We start from the raw sequence: 22,073 nt of genomic DNA, 5'->3' as shown, positions 1-22,073 counted from the left end.
CCCCTCCCTCCCACCCCCCATCAACCCTCAGTTTGTTCTCAGTTTTCAAGAGTCTCTTATGCTTTGGCTCTCTCCCACTCTAACCTCTTTTTTTTTTTTCTTCCCTTCCCCTCCCCCATGGGTTTCTGTTAAGTTTCTCAGGATCCACATAAGAGTGAAACCATATGGTATCTGTCTTTCTCTGTATGGCTTATTTCACTTAGCATCACACTCTACAGTTCCATCCACGTTGCTACAAAAGGCCATATTTCATTCTTTCTCATTGCCACGTAGTACTCCATTGTGTATATAAACCACAATTTCTTTATCCATTCATCAGTTGATGGACATTTAGGCTCTTTCCATAATTTAGCTATTGTTGAGAGTGCTGCTATAGACATTGGGGTACAGGTGCCCCTATGCATCAGTACTCCTGTATCCCTTGGGTAAATTCCTAGCAGTGCAACTGCTGGGTCATAGGGTAGGTCTATTTTTAATTTTTTGAGGAACCTCCACACTGCTTTCCAGAGTGGCTGCACCAATTTGCATTCCCACCAACAGTGCAAGAGGGTTCCCATTTCTCCACATCCTCTCCAGCATCTATAGTCTCCTGATTTGTTCATTTCGGCCACTCTGACTGGCGTGAGGTGATATCTGAGTGTGGATCTGACTGGCATGAGGTTTTGATTTGTATTTCCTTGATGAGGAGCGACGTTGAGCATCTTTTCATGTGCCTGTTGGCCATCTGGATGTCTTCTTTAGAGAAGTGTCTATTCATGTTTTCTGCCCATTTCTTCACTGGGTTATTTGTTTTTCGGGTGTGGAGTTTGGTGAGCTCTTTATAGATTTTGGATACTAGCCCTTTGTCCGATATGTCATTTGCAAATATCTTTTCCCATTTCGTTGGTTGCCTTTTAGTTTTGTTGGTTGTTTCCTTTGCTGTGCAGAAGCTTTTTATCTTCATAAGGTCCCAGTAGTTCATTTTTGCTTTTAATTCCCTTGCCTTTGGGGATGTGTCAAGTAAGAAATTGCTGAGGCTGAGGTCAGAGAGGTCTTTTCCTGCTTTCTCCTCTAGGGTTTTGATGGTTTCCTGTCTCACATTCAGGTCCTTTATCCATTTTGAATTTATTTTTGTGAATGGTGTGAGAAAGTGGTCTAGTTTCAATCTTCTGCATGTTGCTGTCCAGTTCTCCCAGCACCATTTGTTAAACAGACTGTCTTTTTTCCATTGGATGTTCTTTCCTGCTTTGTCAAAGATCAGTTGGCCATACATTTGTGGGTCTAGTTCTGGGGTTTCTATTCTACTCCATTGGTCTATGTGTCTGTTTTTGTGCCACAAGCTCCGATTTCTAAAGGCCTCCGTGTTCTGCCTACCTCTCGGTCCTTGTGTCCTCTGACCTACCCTCACCACCACGACCCAGCCACACTGGATTCCTTGCTGTTCCTCAACTGCACCACAGACAGATGCAGCCTTTATACTTGTTCTCTCGTCCAGAATCACTGCATCACTGTTCTCTTCTTATCTCTCAGGTTCTAGATGAAATGTCATCTCTCCAGAGAGGCATTCCAAGACTACCAAATCAAAAGTCACCTGAAAGCCACCTTCTCCCATAGCCCTACTTTCCTGCTCTGTATGACACTTAGCTGGTATATGGCTATCTTTGTTTGCTCGTTCTAAAATGGAAGCTCCACAAGAGCAGCAACTGTGTCTGATTTTCCATGGTACCCCTGACCCCTAAAACAGTAGCTTTTAGTAGATTCTAAATAAATTAGTGAATTTATTAAGTTGATGAATAAACTCATGAATACCAGAATTGATATAAAGACAGATTTCAAAATCTAGAAAAAAAAACTGATCAAACCACCTATTGGAAAGACCTTTCTAACTTATCTACAAGACATGTCTAGAAGTCATGAAAGATGGATCAAAATGAGTTCAATAGACATGACAAAGGGCAAATTTCCTCCTACTATATCCAAAAATGGAAGGAACAAAAAAGTGCCTTACAAATCAACTAGAAAGTGATGAATAATAGTGTGGAAAACAGGTCGGACATAAACATATTATTCACAGGAAAAGAAATAATAAGCCCATAAACACAAGATGCTTGACTTCATTAACCAAAGTAATAAACATTAAAGCAATGAGATATTTCTACAAATCAGATTAATGATCTTCTTCCCTCACAAAATTCTGGCATGAGATTTACAACTCCTGAACACATGCCTAGAAATCTCAAGGAAAAATAATCTTTTTACCACTATCACTATAAAGAAATTTACTTTTATCTATAGCCCTTACTTGGATTTAGTTTGCAAAATAATTCCCCAAATCATTATTATCATCTCCTTATAATGCTTATCATGTAAGAGAAAAATGTCAATTAAACTCTTAACACAATTTCAGGTATCCTTACAAAAACAAAAAAGCTTCAAACAAAGATAAATTTCTAATTTCTAACACTGATTGTCTCCAGGGAGCCTGAGGGACAGAGATAGGAGGACTTTTCAATGTTTATCTGTTGAATTCTTTCTCTTTTTTGAGAGAGAGACAGAGACAGCTGAGTGGGGGAAGGACAGAGAGGGAGACAGAGAAACCCAAGCAGGCTCTGCGCTGACAGTACGGAGCCCAACGTGAGGCTAGAACCCACAAAACTGTGAGATCATGACCTGAGCTAAAACCAAGAATTGGATGCTTAACTGACTGAGACACCTAGACTCCCCTGTTGAATTCTGTAACATGTGCAGTTATTATATATTCACAAAATAAAATTAAAAGTAAAAAGTAAAATAAAAATCTACTACAAAGAAAGCTATAAAGAAAAAAAGCTTGATCTAAAATCCCAAGGGACTAAATCATACAGAATACACTCATAGCAGCATCATGCTTAAAGTGTCTTCTACCAACAGAGTACTATCCGAAGGAAGCCTACTGCAGTGTAAATTAAAACAGTTTCAGGGTAAACTATTTATTCTGGAGCAAACAGCCACTGTAATCACTTGGTATGAAAAGGCACCTCTCATACTTGCTGTCGATCCTCCCCTAAGACATTTAGCTTATTAGATTACAGGCCTCCCCTTAATACCACCATATTAGAGGAAAACCTAGTAGACTAGAGAGCACACATGTGGAAATAAATATTTCTATCAGCCAGGACATATTAATGAAACTATAGATATCACTATGGAATGCTTGTCATGGCCATCACCTATTAACCTGCTAGTGTCCAATAACAACTTGGATAAACAGGTTGTTAAAACGAATTGTAACTTGTTATCTCTAACAGCCCTCTTTAGGAAAGTGACTGGCCTTACTATCTTCTTTAATATAGGATGACTATTTACTAAAACAGCCACTAATTAGGAATGTAAAATCTCATTATAAGGACTGAGAAAGACTAATATCAGTTCTCTGTTAAAATAATGTAAGTCAAAAACTAGTTAGTTAACAGAATCTAAATTATATCTATGGCATACTAAATTTCTTTTAAGGTAATCCCTTTAGACTTATTTATAGAGGCATTAATTTAGAAATAAGAGTGATAAGGTCTATATTAATCATAAAAACCTGGCAAAAGAATAGAATTTTAAATATGTTAAATTACTTGGTGAAGTACAAATTATTCAAATTATTCTATTCATTACTAATTTAAGTTTTATCCAAAAATAGTTTAAATGCTACATTAAACCACACATAACTCTTATAAAATAAATTCAAATAAGACAATTTTAAAGAATGGACCTTAAAATATATCTATCTGAACCCATCAACAAATATATCCTCAGGGATAATTCATTCATTTATCTCCTCACAGACCAAGATTAAAAATATTATTATTAAAAATATTAAATTCTCTCACTAAGCAATTGAGGTAGAATAATCTAAAGTAACACATTTTTGAAAAATATACTGTAAATCATGAAGAACAATAAAAATTTGATTTGCATGTTAGAATTAGTTATTTTAAACCATAGTTATGAGTGCTTTATACACCAACACTGCAGCACAGACGTAACACATATTTTTTAAAGATTACCATTTTAAAGTCATCTGCTAGTAAAATTCTATTTTTAATAAAAATAATAAAACAAAGTTAATCCAAATCCTGTGTCACTGACAGTCATAAAACACTCTGAGCTATCATCCACATTTCCACCTCACCTCACCAGTGAATGGAAATAACTGAGAAGCTTCTACTCGTGACTTTTCTAATTTAGCCATCCTGGGAACAGCTTGTAAAGCAAACCAGTATAGGTCAAAACATGGGCGAGGCTGAGCTAATCAGAAACTGACAGCCACAGCATAAACAAGTTAAATTTTAAGGTTCCAAAGTATCCACTGCCATGCCAACAGGACTTCTGAGTGTCCGGTTAGACACTTGCTCATCTTAAATCAGGATGAATCTCTCTTCCACCAAAGATCTGACTTATGAAGTGAATGTCAAAAGGTGTAAAAATTGTTCCAATATTAGTTAATACATAATTTTTAAAGACAGACCTTTTAAAAAACCGAGCAAAGATATTTTTATCTGTTTTTATCCTGTTTAAGTTTTCCACTAACATGATCTACTGTGCAAAAGTATGTTTATTTCCCTTACATGGAAAAAGTAATAATACATTAACTAACACTTGCTGGACTCCTACTGTGGGTGAGGAACTGTTACAGGTGCTTTCATACAAAATGTCAATCCATACAAGACCTTCACAAGGTAGGTTTTGTTGGCTCCGTTTTGTGGATTTGTAAACCACTGGTCAAAGGGTTCAATCAACAGTAGCACTAAATACGTTTTTTGGTAACATTACCAAACAACAGCACCAGACTACAAAAGATGCAAGTCCAGTCAAAGTTTTAAAAGCAGTTTTCTCTGATGTAGTAAAATGAGCTTTTTAAGGGCATATTCATCTTACACGCGCTAGAGAAACATGCTGGTGTTTGTCTATCTGCATCGATCTACTGAATAATTAGTATCCTTCCCATTCTTCTGGACTATGCAAACATTATATTTTTCAAAAAATAACACAAACTTAAAATGTTAACATTCTTTTTGTTTAAAAACTTAATTTTTTGCTGGTTAGAAAAAAAGTAAAAAGTCTTTGAAAACATCCACAACTCAATTAACGTGTTATTAGTACTAACTTGACCTTCATTCAATAACTTGGTAAACTAATCCTTTAAAAACAATGAGTAAACAGCTGTCAGTGCAACAAAATTAATTCTTAACTTACAAAACACAAGGATTTTAAAAATTTGAGTACACTGTTGTTTTTTTTTAAGAGATTTTTTAAAAAGAGATTTCTTCAATCATATTCACTAAGACTACTTCACATAAGGGACAGTTAGTTATGCTCAAAACATTATGCTTAAATGTGAAAAATTATGTATCAAGGATTAAAACCCTGGTTGGAAAAGAAATTTAACTTTATGGAAGCTTTGTGTTACTTAGCAAATACTGATAGGCCTTATAAATCTTAAGTGAATATTCTTCAATTTAATACAGGAAGAAAAAAGCTGCATGATGGAAGAAAGATATAATCATTTTTAGACAAGTATAGAAAAAATAATTTCACATAGTGTCATCTTAAATATTTCCTACTTTAGTTTGAGACTTTTGTCTAGATGGAAGCATTTCTGAATCCTGATCCTCAGAATTCAAGTTCAAAAACAACAGACACATAATAAATCTTACATTTTTTCCAACATATTATAAGTTAGGTACACATCTTAGTAGCAGTATCACTTTAACAGAGAACATGAGAGGTTATTATTTAGTTTTTAAAAAGTTCCTAACTGTTCAGAAATTCTTAACAACTATACATTAAACGTAAGTATTAGGAAATTCTTATCTCCAAAAGTATTTAAAATATGTATACCAAAACTATAAATTGTTTAATAATTATTTAATCTTAAAAGGTATATTTCTATAACTATAAAAACTTCTTTAAGGGGATGATACTGAGGGAAGCTACTTCAATACCGAGGAATGATACCATAAAAAGCCCTTAAAAGGAGGAATAAGGTGGGGGGAAGAATAAAAATTACACGCTTAACCACAATTAAGCTTTTCAGCTGACAGGTAAAACTCATAGCTCTTTTAATCAGAAAAATAAAAACTGAAGCAAAAGAAATTCATAGTAATTCTATTCCAATCAAATATATAAACTAATGATGAACGTCACAATCCTAAAAATAAAGATGGCCTACCTTAGAGGCGATCCACTTGATAAGAACCACAGCCAGACACCAGATCAATGTAATTCCCATTGGATCAACCAAAAGCCCACTGCATAATCTCCCTCCTCTTCCAGCAGGCAATGAGTAAGGAAGACTTATTATGAGTTTGATAATAACCAGCTGTCCGGAGGCAGAAGAGAGGGGACACTGACTGCCTTGAACCTCAAGCAGCTGCCTTCAAACAACGATCACCTGACTCCTCTGAGAAGGCGCTGCCAGCCAGCCTTCCTACCCAGCGCGTGCTTAATGCCACAACCCCAGGGTTGGGGGAGAGCAGAAGTAATGTTGGAAGAGGAAAGGAAAAACCTTAGAGCTGACACTCTCACAAAATGTAGACAGAAGTCTCACAAAATGTAGACAGAAGAGGTCTCGGGCTACCCCCAAAGACTTCTACATCTGAATACTAAACAGAGTGCTTTGACACAACTTCCCAAAAATGTTTAGCAATACAAAAAATTTCCTAATTTCTTTCACATAGACAAGCTTCACAAGTATAATGTCCTGGCATTTAAAAATATTAATGCATTTGATTCTTTCTTTTCAACTTTTAACACTGAATTTGTTTGACTTTTTATTTCCTTTAGGGCTAGGATTACTTTATGAATGTTAGAGTCTTTCATAAATATTGCCGGCCCTATTTAACATTATAATTCACTCATTTAGCATTTATTGACAAAGGCCAGTCTAACAGCACATTTTCAGACAATTAAAAGTATATTATCTCTACGTCCTAAATGCCATCTTGTTTATAATTACAATATTTTTCAGTACATGTCGCCTTTTCTTGGCTGGTGAGTGAACTCTCTATTAGCCAAGTGTGCCTATATTCATCCACCTTCATGACCTCATAGCAGCCAGCAGGTTGCAGGTAGTACTGCTGAGAAAGTCTTTCCTGAAACTTTCATCCAAGTATTCTACAAATAGTTACTACGCTGCTCCTATGCACCAGGCCCTGTGCTAGATGCCAAGGGCATCATCACCCAATGAAAACAGAAATGGCTCCCGCCCTTGAGAAGCTTACAGTTTCGTCAGAGTCTCCTGTAACCAAAGTCTACAAAAATAAGTGCAAAATTGCACATGTAACAAGTGTCCACAATGAAGTGGAGGTAAGAACTGCCAACACAGCCTGGATCTGACCTAATTGAGAGGTGAGGGTCTTCTTCCCACAGTTCCTGAAATGTCCCTGAGCTGAAATGAAGGGGCAAGAACATGAAGAGGACAGGAAGAGTGATCTGTGTAGACACCACAACACATGATGGCCAAGGAACTGATGAAACAAAGCACAGTAAGAAGAGATGGCAAGAACAGGGCCGGCTAGAACCCAGGGCGAGCGAAAGCGGAGGCCATGTGAAGGTGTTTGGTCTTCATCCTGAAAGCTACCCTAAAGAGCTTCAGCAGGTATTGGTCAAGGACAGCTCTGTGGGGTAGAGCTGGCCAGGCAGTTAACAGGCCACTGCAGAGGTCCAGGCGAGAGGACATGAGCCTAGGCTGGGTGGTAGAGATGAAGAGAGGGGGCTGGCGGGAGAAATACTGAGGACGTGACAGTACTGCCAGACTGCAGTCCGTGACAAGACAGAGGCATCTGCATGTCAACACCACACAAAGGATGGTTCTAAAATATTTGAAATAGCCCAAATGGGTCAAATACTAATGCTATTTTCATGATCCAATCCTCAGTACGAAGAGTTTATTTAAAAGAAAAGTTAATTCTAGACCTGTCAAAATGAAGCATAAATTAAATTAGCAGATCTAAATCAAAATTTTCCTAAATTGAAACCGTTTATAACACATGGTCATAAATTTCTCACTCTACCTTATACATTATGTATATCTCTTCTTGCTACTGAACTAACAAGCTGTAATGCAATCCTTGAACAAATGGAGAAGACTTTTTTTGTCAGGAACCTAAGCGTGACATGAGATTGTCAGGGTCTTTCATTACTCTCTGCATTCTAGTAGGGTTCCAGTAACCAAACCGAAAGGATGCCCAGGGATAGGACAGAGCAGCAGAACGCGTATTCACCAGAGTCTCAGGAGAAATGCTGGTGGCCATGGGTAAGGGGCCGTGGAGCCTGCGCCAGTGGCTACCACAGACTTGAGGTCATTATCTGCCACTCTAGCCCATGCTGCACACTCTGAATTAGCCCAACACCGTGATGCTCAGTCCAGGAGTACATCTCATTTTCATACTTCCTTTCCAATCAGCTACTTAAAGAGTCAAATTTTGAGAAGCAAATACAAGATTGCTGTTTTCAGTACAGTACTTAAATATTTTTATAAATGTCTTTTTGGTTAACGGTGAGCTCAAGAATCTGCACTTTCATTTAGTCTACAAAGGAAGGCTCGAACAGGAAAAAAAGGCAAGAATCAGAATTGAGATACAGAATTAAAAAAAAAAAAAAAGACAGTAAGAAAGGCAGTCCTAACAGTTCTCTCATTTAAGTGAAATTTCTGTCAAGAGTTTATTTCCACCATCTCAAAACTCTACTAGTCTTAGAGACAAGAGTCTGGGTTTATTTTGCATCTTTACTCCCAAGAGCTGAGTGAGCCAGGGCAAGTCACCACTTCGTGGGCCCTTCTACTCCTCACCTTCACAGGACTTACAAGAGTGTCATACAAGAATACTTCGCTTATAGCAGCTCTCAGTAAATTTTTGCCAAATCAGAATTAGATATTTAAGACCCAAGAAGGATACTGACCTAATCACTCCAGCTTCAACCCAACAAAAGACTTAACTGAAGTCACACGGATCTATGAGGGCAACTTGCACTGTGCTTGTCTAGGGCCTAGGAGAGCTAGGGTCTTGGCATTCATTGTTCACACTAGTGAATAGGTTGGCTCCCTAAAGTGGTTTTCCCAGCACCCTCTTCTTAAATTTCTACTGTATGTCTAACAGTAAAATACAGAGATAATCAGGACACAAGCCTCCCAAATTAGAACATTCTCTATTTGAATAGAAACAGTATTGAATTTATGCCTAAAAAAACCCATAGATCCTTCATTGCTAATGATACATGTACATCATTCAAATCTTACAAAAATCTTAGGCAATGTAATTTTTTTCTTAAAACAGTACCCTTAACACTCTTAATGGCATGGACCTATTAGGTTTAAATTTTTTTCTTTTTGTGAGATATGAGATATTTACTACTAATTTATAAGTTACAAGACTTCTTTTAATAAAAAATTCAATAAGATGAAATAAAAGCAAAAGCTGCTATCAAATTAGTATGAATATTCCTTTACATTATGTTTATTTCATAGAAAATTCTTCTAAATATTAATCTTTCCAGATTGAATCATGTAAGTTATTCCATAAAGAAAAAGCTACCTCTTTTACACTAATGACACATGTATCCTTTTACATGAACTTTTCTCACCCCAAAGCGTTAGTGAAACATGGAAGGATAACAACAACAAAAAAATCAGACTATACTAGAAAAATTAAGGCCCAGGATACAACTAAGCTTCCAAAAACAGAATTTGATACTTTAAGAACAAAGTATAATTTTTTTTTAACTTTCTGGGGCTAATATCTGAAAAATCAAAGTATTAAAGGCAGACTATTTTAAAATAGTTTAAAACTGTGATCAATAGAAAGAAAAGACATTGACTTTGATCACTGTGTTTTAGAGAAGTAATCCAAGTGCAAATTTTATCCCTGGGGCTCTCTGCCACCCACAGGACACCTGTCAATCTTGGCAATAGCCTTTAGCTATCCATATAGAGACTCAGCATGTCCTTCCCTTAACCAAATTAGGCTACCCTCATCTGCATTGACATCAGCGTCTATAATTTTGGATTCTCATGGACAGAAATAGCCTATCCCAGAGTTCTTTATACAAATGTTGTGTCTGTGGAAAACTATAACGAAACTTATAATAGAAAAATATAAACACTATAGTCAAAACCTTCCAATTGTGCTTTTATCATTTTGAATTCCAGCCAATTTTCATAGCAAATAATGTGTCAAAGCAGGTTTTTTGTTCAAATCCACATATCAGGGCTTATTTTTCTTCAAATGGTATGAATTTCAAGAGATATGAAAGTGACAAAAAATGAAGCTTCAATAACAAAAATACTTTAGAACTATGGTAACATGGGAATTTTACCAGTAAATTAAGACCTTTGTATCATATTGATTTACAGCTCCGAATTAAGTTTTTTGTTACATAGTATCTCAGTAGTTGATGACAATGGGCATGCGATTAGTCCTAGAGTATGGAGGAAGCAGTAAAAGCACCCTGACATTTTACAAAACATTCAAGTCTTCTGTTACAGACAACTGTCTTATGATACTAAAAGAACTGAGATTTGCATATTGAACCATTGTTCATGATATATTAAAAATTATGGAAAAGTAGAAGTGGTCGCAATTTTTAGAAGAAAAAACAGTAGTGCAGATCTATAGAGTACGAACTTAGAAAAAGAACATCAACGTGCATGCTGTAAGTGTAAGACTACTGGTATATTATTAGACCAGGAGAATGTCACAAACAGGGGACACCTTAATTTCAGCAAAGCTGAACATGAAGTCTCTAGTGGCAATCTTAAAAAAAAAACAGAGCAATGTGAGCCCCACACTACATTTAGGCAGACTCCTAGCTGACTAAAACATACCCAGAGATTAAGTACTTGATATCAAACTAGTGGAAGAATTCTAGAGGTAACTAACAGAACTCTGCTTTTGACCTCGTCCAGTTCCACAGTTCATTTATTGGGGTGCAGATCAGACAAATGCATATCAAATCTGCATATAAATGCAAAGGATAAAACAGCATGCTTAATTACAAATAACAAAAAAAGTCAGAATGTTTAATCTCTAAATAAGAGACAGTAATTAAAGGCAATCTTAGGAGACACTGAAAGTCAAATAAGTATCCAGATAGAGGATGTTCCATTATTCTCAATACAGACCACTTTTATGAGACTGAGTTCAGTCTGAGTATCACACTGGAAGATGCATACATATATGGCATTTTATTTTTTATTTATTTTTTAAAAAATGTTTATTTTTTTGAGAGTGTGCGTGTGTGAGTGAGTGGGAGAGGGGCAGAAAGAGAGGGGGACAAGGGACCTGAAGCAGGCTCTGTGCTGACATCAGAGAGTCCGATGTGGGGCTTGGATTCACAAACTGTAAGATCATGACCTGAGCCAAAGTCAGACACTTAACCAACTGAACCACTGAGGCACCCCTTATATCTTAATTTTTTTTTTAATTTTAGGGAGAGTATGTGTACAAGTGTACAAGTCAGGGAAGGGGCCGAGGGAGAAGTAGAGAGAGAATCTTTTTTTAAAAAATTGTTTTTAATGTTTATTTTTTAGACAGAAAGAGACAGAGCATGAATGGGGGACAGAGAGAGAGAGAGAGAGGGAGACACAGAATCCGAAGCAGGCTCAATGCTCTGAGCTGTCAGCACAGAGCCCGACATGGGGCTTGAACTCACAGAGCATAAGACCATGATCGGAGCCGAAGTCGGATGCTTAACCGACTGAGTCACCCAGGCGCCAGAAAGTAGACAGAATCTTAAGCAGGTTCCATGCTCAGTGAAGAGGCTGACACAGGGCTCAATCCTATGATCCTAAGATCATGACCTGAGCCAAAATCAAGAGTCAAATGGTCAACCAACTGAGCTACCCAGGTACCCCATACATGGCATTTTAAAATGCAGATAAGAATAATATACATAAGGGATAACAGTATTATGAACGGAGATGCTTTTGGCAAAGAAATAAAGAGGGGCAGAATTGGTATTAAACAGCTATAAGGTAAAATAATCTAGGCAGTTTGGCTTTTTTTTTTTTTTTTTTGGTGAAATTACAGAAGGTAGAAATAAGACTAACATGCAGTAAGTTTGTGGAAAATAGAATTTGATTCAATATTACTATCTAAGAACTTTCTACAACTTGAGCCATGTAAATTGAGAAGAGCTGCCTCAAACAAGCCTCTGTCAAGGAGGTTATGGGACAGGCTAGGACAAATGATCTTCATGCTCTCTGCCAATTCCAAGATTCCATAATACTATAATTGAATCAGACACTGGAGTTCAGGGAAGCTGAAGTGCTTGAAATTTGTAGGTTGAGTACCAAAGAGGGAAAGTGTGAAGAAAATAGGCTCTAAAATTCTGAAAGTGAATCTTCTTGACTCCTTGGCTAAATATTAAGCTAGTTATGTACAGTATGAGATTCCATGAGGCCAGGAGAATAACCAAGGGAAGAACTACTAAAGGAGACATGAGTCGCAACCAACCACTGTAAAGAGCTCTCACAGAATATCTGGGACATTCCACAGAGACCCCAGAAATGCCCTACCTTAGGAGAAGGGCAAAACTAGTCCATCAATGCAGCAAATTTTATTGAACAACACCATTCTAGACCCACACTAACAAAACTCATAATATGCCGAAAAGGATCAGGCTGATCAGCAAGTAACAAAACTGTCTGCCAGATCAAAATTCAACACTCTTTTAAGAATGACAAAATTACAAATTAGGAGAATAAACAGGAAAAGGTAACCCAACCCAAGGGGTAAAAAGTCATAAAAACAAACCTAGAAATGATCAAGATGGTGGAATTAGTAGAAAATAATTTCTAAAATGTTATTATATATAATATTTTCAAAGATTTAAAGGAAAACATGCAAACAATGAAAAAATAAATTAAAACTTAAAAAAAATGGACTATTTGTAGCTGATAAATATAGTATCTAAATTAAAAGATTCACAGTTGGGCTTAACAGCAGAATAAAGAGAGTAGAAAAAGAGAGCAGTGTAAATTACCTAAACATTTCCCAAATTTGATGAGAACTACCAATCCAAATATCGAAGAAGGTCAATGAACTTCAAATAGGAAAAACACAAAACCACACCAAGATATGACAACAAAATTGCTGAAAATCAGTTGATACCAAAACCAAAAACATTATAAGAAAAAGACACCACAGATGAAACCCCTCATAAGACACAAGAGTCTTTAAGAAAACATTAGAAAATCAAATTCAACAATATATAAAAAGGAAATGCATTATGACTAAGGGTAAATTATCCCAAGAATCCAAAATTGGCTTAATGTTTGAAAAAACAATTAAATGTAATTCAACATATTAAAAGAAAAAATCATACAATCACTTCAATTGACAAAGAAAAAGCATTTAACAAAACTCAATACCCATTTATGATAGACACTCCTACTAATAATATAATAAATGAAAAATTTCCTCACCTTATGAAGATCTATGAAAAATCTACAACCATTATCATACTGAGCAACAAAAAACAATGCTTTTTCCCAAACATCATGAACAAGGCAAGGATGTCTGTTCTACCACTTCAACATAGTATTATAAGTTATAGCTAATGCATTAAGACAAGAAAAAGAAACATATGGCATACAAATTGGAAAGGAGAAGAAAATCTGTCTTTATTTGCAGGACAATCAGTTTGCCTATGTAGAAATCCTAAAAACTCTACAAAAAAAACCCTATTAGAACTAAAATTTACCAAAGTCACAAGACATAAGACCAATATACAAAAATCGCTGTATTTCTATATACCAATGAAAAATGTTTGCAACATGAAATTTAAAAAATATTATTTCCAGGGCACCTGGGTGGCTCAGTCAATTAGGTGTCTGACTCTCGATTTCGGCTCAGGTCATGATCTCATGGTCATGGGATCGAGCCCTGGGTCAGACTCTGTGCTTGGTGTGGAGCCTGCTGGGAATTCTCTCTCCTTCTGCCCTTCTCCTGCTCATGCTCACTCACTCTCTCTCTCTCTCAAAAAACAAACAAACAAACAAATACATATTATTTCCAATAGCATCCACAAACATGAAATACTTAGGGACAAATTTAATAGAATGTGTGCAATAAGCGCTATACAATGTAAACTATTTAAAACATTTTTGAGAGAAATTAAAGAAGAGCTACATAAATGGACAAATATACCATATGTTGTTGTGGGACTGAATTGTGTTCCCTCAAGAGACATGTCAAAGTCCTAATTCTGGATACCTGTGAATGTGACCTTATTTGGAAACAGGTTCTCCGCAGATGTAATTAAGATGAGGGCATACCGGGTTAGAATGAGTTCTGAGTCCAATATAACTGGTGATCTTATAAGGAGAGAGAAATTTGGACACAGACATACAACTACACAGGGAGAAGGCCATATAAAGATGGAGGCAGAGACTGAAATAATGCATCTACAAGCCAAGGAATGCCAAGGATTGCCAGCAACCACCAGAGGAGGCATGGAAAGATTCTTCCCCTGGGGACTTCAAAGAGAGCATGGCCCTGCTGACATCTTAATTTGTGATGTCTAGCTTCTAGAACTATGAGAGAATAAATCTCTGTTGTTGTAAGCCACCCAGTTGTGATGTTTTGTTTGGGCAGCATACCTAGTAAACTAATAAACATGGATTGAAAGGCTCAATATTGTTAAGACATCAATTTTCCCAGTTGATCTATCAATTCAAGGCAATCCCAATTAAAATTTCAACATGCTATTTTTTTTCCTTTTTTTTTTTTTTTTTTTTTTTTTTGGAGAGGGGGGAGAATATGACAAGCTCATTCTAAACTTATAAGGAAATACAAAAGACCTAAAATAGCCAAAAGTTTTTTTGGAAAAACGAAAACAAAACATGGAAGGACTTATACTACCTGATCTCAAGACTCCTTTCAAAGCTACAGTTATCCAGATAGTGGTTATTACGCAGACAGACAAAATCAATAGAACTGAACAGAGTTCAGAAACAGACCAACACTTTTGTGGCCAACTGATGTTCAACAAAGGTGCCAAAGTAACTCAAAGGAAAATGTAGTCTTTCCAACAAAAAATGGCATTGGAGAAAGCATATAAACATATGAGAATAAAAGAACCTCAACATGCAATCTCTCACTATGTAAAAAATTAACACAGATCACACATTTAAACATAAAGGCTAAACATTTCTAAGAAAAAGTACGAGAATATACTCATCATCTTGGGTTAAGTAAAGATTTCTATATACAAAAACAGTAATCATAAAAGAAAATTTATGTTAATTGGACTTCATTATAACTAAAAACTTCTGCTCTTTGAAAGACAGTGCTCAAATATGAAAAAGCAAACCACCAGGTTTTTTATTTTATCATAGTCTGCTTATATTTTTCATGGCCCCTAATAATCATAATTCAAATATTCTAAAAACAATATTTTATTCCTTTGTCAAAAGAGCATTTTCTCATTATATCTGTGTAAATATTTTTTAATTTATATCCAAGTTAGTTAGCATATAGTGTAACAATAATTTCAGGAGTAGATTCCTTAATGCCTCTTACCCATTTAGCCCATCCCCCCTCCCACAATCCCTCCAGCAACCCTTTGTTCTCTATACTTAAGAGTCTCTTACGTTTGGTTCCCCCCCCCCCCGTTTTTATATCATTTTTGCTTCCCTTCCCTTATGTTCATCTATTTTTTATCTTAAATTCCTCATTGAGTGAAGTCATATGATATTTGTCTTTCTCTAATTTCGCTTAGCATAATACCCTCTAGTTCCATCCACATAGTTGCAAATGGCAAGATTTCATTCTTTTTGATTGTCGAGTATCTTTTTCTTTTTTTTAATGTTTATTTATTGTGAGAGAGTATGCGCATGAGCGGGGAGGGGGCAGAGAGAGAGGGAGAGAGAGAATCCCAAGCAGGATCCACAATCAGTGTGGAGTCCAATGTGGGGTTTGATCTCACAACCATGAGATTATGGCCTGAACCAAAATCAAGAGTTGGACACTTAACCAACTGACCCACCCAGTCACCCTGTAAACCACTAGGTTCTGTTAAATTGTTACACATACCTTAAGTTTTTGTTCATTAATTTATATCCACCTAATTACATAAAGCAAATTTGGAGGGGGGAACAACATAAATTTGACATATATCTGACAAAGAACTTGTATCTGGAATATATTATATAGATATTAAAAATTCATAGCTTTAGCAGAAGACAACCCAATTAAAAGTATAGGCTAAAGATTTCAACAGATAAGTCACAATAGGAGATAAATAACTAATATGCACATGAAAAGATGCTGAACATATTTAATAAAGAAATGAGAACTGAAACCACAAGATACCACTACACACCCACAAGAACGGCTAAAATTAAAAAGACCGACAATACCTAGTGATGGCATGGATGTGCAGCAATTTGAACTCCGCAAATCCAATGTATGTCCAAAAAAATGACCTGAACATGAATGTTCACAGTGGCTTCATTCATAATAGTCGAAATTGGTAATGATGCAAGTATCCGTCAACTGATAATGGATAAATGAACTGTGATATATCCATACAATGGGTTACTTACTCACTACTAAGTAACAAAATGAAACTGATTCATGCATGCAGTAAAAGGGATAAATCTCAAAAACACTGTGATAGTGAAAGAAATCAGGGAAAAAAAAGTGCATTCTAGAAAAGGCAAAACTAATCAACAGGGACTGTCTACAGCAGGGGCTGGGGGGAACTGATGCAAAGAGGCACAAAGGAATTTTTGGGGGTGATTGCAAAGTACAGTATCTCGTTTGGAGTATTAGTTGCATGGGTGTATGCATTTGTTAAAACTCCTCAAACTGAGTAGAAATTGTACTTCAGCTTGAATTTCAAAAAGAGGAGCAAAATCTACTCCCTCCCACTCACAAAAGAAGTTTAATACAGGTAAAGTATAAAGTAAAGTTGGGAGTGGTGAAGAGGCTGAGACCAGAAAGGTAATAAAAGACTTTGGTCATTGGTATTAAGGAATCTGAATCGTACACAAAGGATAAAGGAGGAGCACTGAAAGATTTCACATAGGAGAGTGATGAATAAATTATATTCTGGAAAAAATACTTTGGGTCCCAGTGTGTGGAATGGATTAGCACAGTGGACTTCAGTCTTCCAGAGATCCGTAAGAAGGCTTTTAATCCAGGCCTTAAACCAGAATGAGATGATGCCCTAGATTAGGACAGGGGGATAGTCATGGGAATGGAGAAAGATGATGAGATTCAAGAGACTGATTAGCTTTAATCTTTCGGTGAAGGGTTAAGCGGTCCAGGGACAACTAAATGGAAGTATACCTTCTGTAGCTGGGCTTGTGGGTCTCAAGGCCTTGAAGGAGAGGTGGGCTGGAGAAAGGGATTTGGGGGTAGTCATCTACTAATCAAGACCATATAGTAGGATTACCAAATGAGATAAGATGGTTAAAACCAAAATCTAAAGGCTCACAAGCAGGAGAGGACTGGGAGGGCAAAAGGCCAAATCTCATAAATGGTAAAATTCAAATTAAATAGCACCCACCCCCCAGCTACCTGGTGCCCCGCCCCACCCCAGCACACATATATGCAAATAACATTCCTTTCTCTTACATCTCAGTAATGTTAAAACCAGTAAGAAACAGCTTTGAATACAATACAAAAATCAAGTGACAAGAAAGCCACTGCTCAACAAATCTCAAACCAAATCTTTTGGGCTTAAAGTTTCTTCCAGACCTAGGCCAGAGAATGAATTTTTGGTTTAGCTCTCCCTAGTCTACACTCCTTTAGTAGATGGAAGCAAGTTACAGCAGCTAATATTAAAACTTCTATCCAGTTCTGTAACTGACAGTGATTTGGAAGAAGTCGTTGAGGTAAATAGTAGCTAACCAGGACAAAATCCATGTTTCTATTATACTATTTACAAGGTAGAATGAATGAATCTCTTATCAAAGTCTCTGAGATCACTTTCATTTCCAGCAGTGGACTAGTTCAGAGAACAGATCCTACCACTGAAAAGTGAAAATAGCGGAAAATATAGAAAATATCTACTGCAATGAATCCATGAGCTGGTAAGAAATTTAAGGAACACTCAGGCAAAAACTAAGTAAAAGCAGGAATGCACAAAGGTAAGCAGAGTACTGAAGCTGGCTTTCACTTCAAGGTCAAGGTAGAGAGGGTGAACCTGAGCTTTGAATTATTCACAACCTCACGGGTGTATGGAATAAAAAAACCCACCAAAGCACAGGGTCTGGCCAAGTACAAAGCACCAATAGTAACTATTACTAATGTAATACACAATGGGCAATATTACATTTTATGTTCATTAAAGATATAGGTTGAATCAAACCATATGCAATTTGACAACCATCAGCTAGGAGAACAGAATACAAATTTATGTAGGCTAGCAAAAAGATTGCCATGTTTTGGATTTGCTACCTTTCTGATGAACCTGACAGCGAAGGCAGTTAAGATTAATTAATGCCACCTTAAGGAGCTGTAACTACAACAACGTACAAAAAAAGTTTACTAAGGTTCAGAAAAAAGAGCCACTTTCCCTTAAATAAACACCAATTGTTTATATTTAATAAAATGAAGAGAACACTAAGGCTTCTGTACTTAGCATATATAATTATAATGCTTTGTTTAAAATAGAATAGACAAAGAATTAAAAGGACAAAAATAACTTAATTTGCATTGAACTACATAGTACTTATTCAAAAGAAATGCATTTATACTCAACATTCTACAAATATAAAACTTATCTAACACCAACAAAACTCTCACTAAAAATATTTTCTTTATAGAGGTTACCACCAGTGGGGGGGAAAGGGGAATAGCAAGTTATTGTTTGATGGCTACTAAGTTTCTGTATAGCATGATGAAAAAGTTTGGGAAATGGATAGTGATGATGGTTGAATAACACTGTGAATGTACTTGATGCCACTTAATGGTACAATCAAAAATGGTTAAAATGGTAAATTTCATGTTAGGTGCATTTTAGCACACAAAAAATTACATACAAAAAACTATATCTAATTTTCCTTAAAGTTTGGAATTCTCTTAAGTCTGAAATTCATGCAAATAAGTATCCTGTAAAAACTGGACTAAAGGAGCAGAGTTTGGGTTATGTGATCATAGATTTTTTTAATGTTTTTAATGTTTATTCATTTTGACAGAAAGAGACAGAGTGGGGGGGGGGGAGGGGCAGAGAGAGAAAGGGAGACACAGAATCCCAAGCAGGCTCCAGGCTCTGAGCTGTCAGCACGAACTCACGGATGACCTGAGAGCATGACCTGAGCTGAAGTCGGACACTTAACCAACTGAGCCACCTAGGCACCCCAAGGGTTATGTGATTAAAGATTTAAATCTGAGGTCTACCTTTCCTACCCACGGAGTCTTGATACAAGTTACATTCTGGAAGGCTCCGTTTCCTCCACCTGAAAAACAGGCAAGTACTTGGACACAAATTGTAGTTAGGATTAAAACAGATAGTTACGGTATGCAGAAAGATAATGCAGGAATTTCACACCAAGGTGTTCTTATTAAATTCTGTGACATATGAAGAGTTATTAACTAAATGAAGTTATTAACTCAAATTTACTAACCTTTTAAAATCTACCACCCTTTAGCCAGTGCTTGATAATATATTCAGGCATACAAAACTTGATTCAAATTCTTTAAAATGGCTTTTCCCTATGTTTATCAACCCAGCTCTTAACTTAAATTACCAGTTTCTCTAAGTTACAATATGAAACAGTCAGGAATATTAAAAAAACAAAACAATTTATCATTAAGTAAAAGAAGTTAGACTCTAATGCTCTCTCCTTTTCAACTTTTTGCCGGCTGCCACCCAATGGCAATAGTCCATTTGCAGTCACCTCCATGAACAACAGGCTTGCATCTCACAATATTAAACCAGCCAGGAATTTGCCCAAGCGGTTCAGAGTCTAAATCATAATTTTACTTTTAAGAAATCAGACCTGGCTGGCATACATGGTATTTAATTTCCTTAAGTATCAAATACTTTGCAAACCCCCACATGATACAAGTTAATTCTCTGATAGCCTGTATTGTGTGTATTTTTTGAAAATCTGTATATTATGATGTCCTACGTCTTAAGAAAACCTTCCTGACTGGGAAGAGACTGCCAGTCCTAGAGCTAATCAATTCTTGGAGACAGCAAAGGGCCCAGCCAGGAGGATGCCCTTGATATGCAAACTATCCAGAGCCAGACCTCTTCCATCAGATCCTTGTACCCCAAAGTAATCACCCAGAGCCAGGTACTAGGTAACTAGGGACCACTCCAAATGCCCAAGGCCCCAAATTATTCAAATCTGCCAATCCAAAACTGTTCACTATGCCCTGCCTTTCTCTGAGAACTCCCAACAGAGACAGTGGCCTAATGCTCTCCCCTTCGGCCCTGCATGGTGTGCCCTGTCTCCTGTCTCTAGGATCTCTGAGTATAATAAACTCTGTTTTTTCTCCTGAACCTTTCCTGTGTCTCCTCTTGTGGCTGCACCTGGCTATTGCAGCAAACAATGCAAAACATATCCACTGATTGAGAAAATACAAATTATTGTGAGTTCAGTAGTTATGTTTAAATAATTTTACTTAATCACAACAGTATCTCCTTATATTTGAAAAGCACTAGTACATACATGAGATTTATATTTTTAAGTTTACTGTGTTGAGTACATGTATATTCATGAGTCCCTTGCCAAAATCCCAGATTCTTCTGGGATTTGCCATTATCATTTGGGAACCACTGGCCAGAGGAACAAGACAAGGTGTGTGTGTATGCATAACCTCCTCTCCCCGCCGCCCCCCCCCCCCACTTATGAAAGAGAGATGCCCCATTCAATATACCATCATCTCTCTAAAAAGCTGCTAAGATGGGGGGGGGTCAGGTGTTAGGTGATCTAAGAAAAACCGATATGGGACACCTGGGTGGCTCAGTTGGTCAAGCGTCCAACTCTTGATCTCAGCTCAGGTCAGGATCTCACAATTTGTGAGATCAAGCCCCACAATGGGCTCTGTACTGACAGCATGGAGCCTGCTAAGGACCCATGCTCTCTGCCCCTCCCCTCCCTCTCAAAAATCAATAAAAAAAAAAAAAAAAAAAAGAGAAACTGATCTAAGAAAAAACCTATATGATCAATGTTAAAAGGGGGACACACCAAAGAGCACAAAAACCTTTAACCCTCTCATCAAATTGCAAACACAGCACTTTATCATACATCTTTCCTTATCTTATAGCATGCTTTATTACCAAGAAGATATAGAAAACCACTTAATATTTGTATTTTATGGCACAAACTTAACTTTTAATATCATTTCCCCCTATACATATTCTAATTCCAACCAATTACTCAAGATTTCCTGAACACAGCCTAGACATTATTGCCACCACACTTGTCCCCAACTCATTTCCTCAATCTAGACTAAATTTCCCCCCTCTCGGGAAAGTTATGTCAGTTTTGACACTTCCAACATGTATTTGTATAAAGACAAAAATAAAATCCAGTCACTTTTAGCTATTAGTATGGCTTATTTCAAGATTTCCTGGGAAAACTTAAAAAAAAAAAAAAACACCTAAAATAGATAATTGGATAGAGTTGAAAGTTTTAATTCTATGGACAATTTGAACCAGTTAGATGTAATCCAGTCAGTTTAAAATGGACAAATAAAATATACTTAAAGAGTCTCTTGTTTAGAACCTAGAATATAAGTTCTGGTACCATATATATATAGAATATAGACTGTTACCATACTAACTTTGCTATGAGAGACAATGTTTCAAGAACAGTTGATTTTTAAATAACTTGTTCACTGAAAAGCTTCTAAAGTGTCAAGTAGAAAACAATTTTCAAAATTAGTCAACATTTAATTGGGAGACAGATATCACCCTATACATAAAAATATTTATTTATTGTATTATTACACTTTACAACTTTTTGAGTTTTTTAAATATTTATTTATTTTGGGAAGAGCACAAGCAGGGGAGGGGCAGAGAGAGGGGGACAGAGGATGTGAAGCCGGCTCTGATAGGCTGACAGCAGCGAGCCAATATGGGGCTGGCCCCATGAACTGTGA

At 36.6% G+C, this 22,073-nt stretch overlaps 1 protein-coding gene across 3 annotated transcripts in view; it reads right to left on the bottom strand.

The window, feature by feature from the left end:
• PDE7A (phosphodiesterase 7A) overlaps positions 1-22,073 on the bottom strand; it is a 123,158-nt gene that overhangs the window by 62,046 nt on the left and 39,039 nt on the right. Inside the window, exon 1 of one of the 3 annotated variants that reach the window (XM_049633334.1) lies at positions 6,182-6,604. The exons of the other annotated variants lie outside the window; for them this stretch is intronic. Within the exon in view, the coding sequence (XP_049489291.1) occupies positions 6,182-6,241 (60 nt within the window). The 5' untranslated portion in view covers positions 6,242-6,604. Of the gene's footprint in view, positions 1-6,181; positions 6,605-22,073 lie in introns of those variants that run through there. 3 annotated transcript variants of the gene reach the window in all.

The sequence above is a fragment of the Panthera uncia genome, chromosome F2 (assembly GCF_023721935.1).
Source record: "Panthera uncia isolate 11264 chromosome F2, Puncia_PCG_1.0, whole genome shotgun sequence".
In the NCBI taxonomy this organism is placed as follows: Eukaryota; Metazoa; Chordata; class Mammalia; order Carnivora; family Felidae; genus Panthera; species Panthera uncia.
The sequence above is the reverse complement of the archived record's forward strand: the minus strand, read 5'-3'. Positions and strand labels throughout refer to the sequence as shown.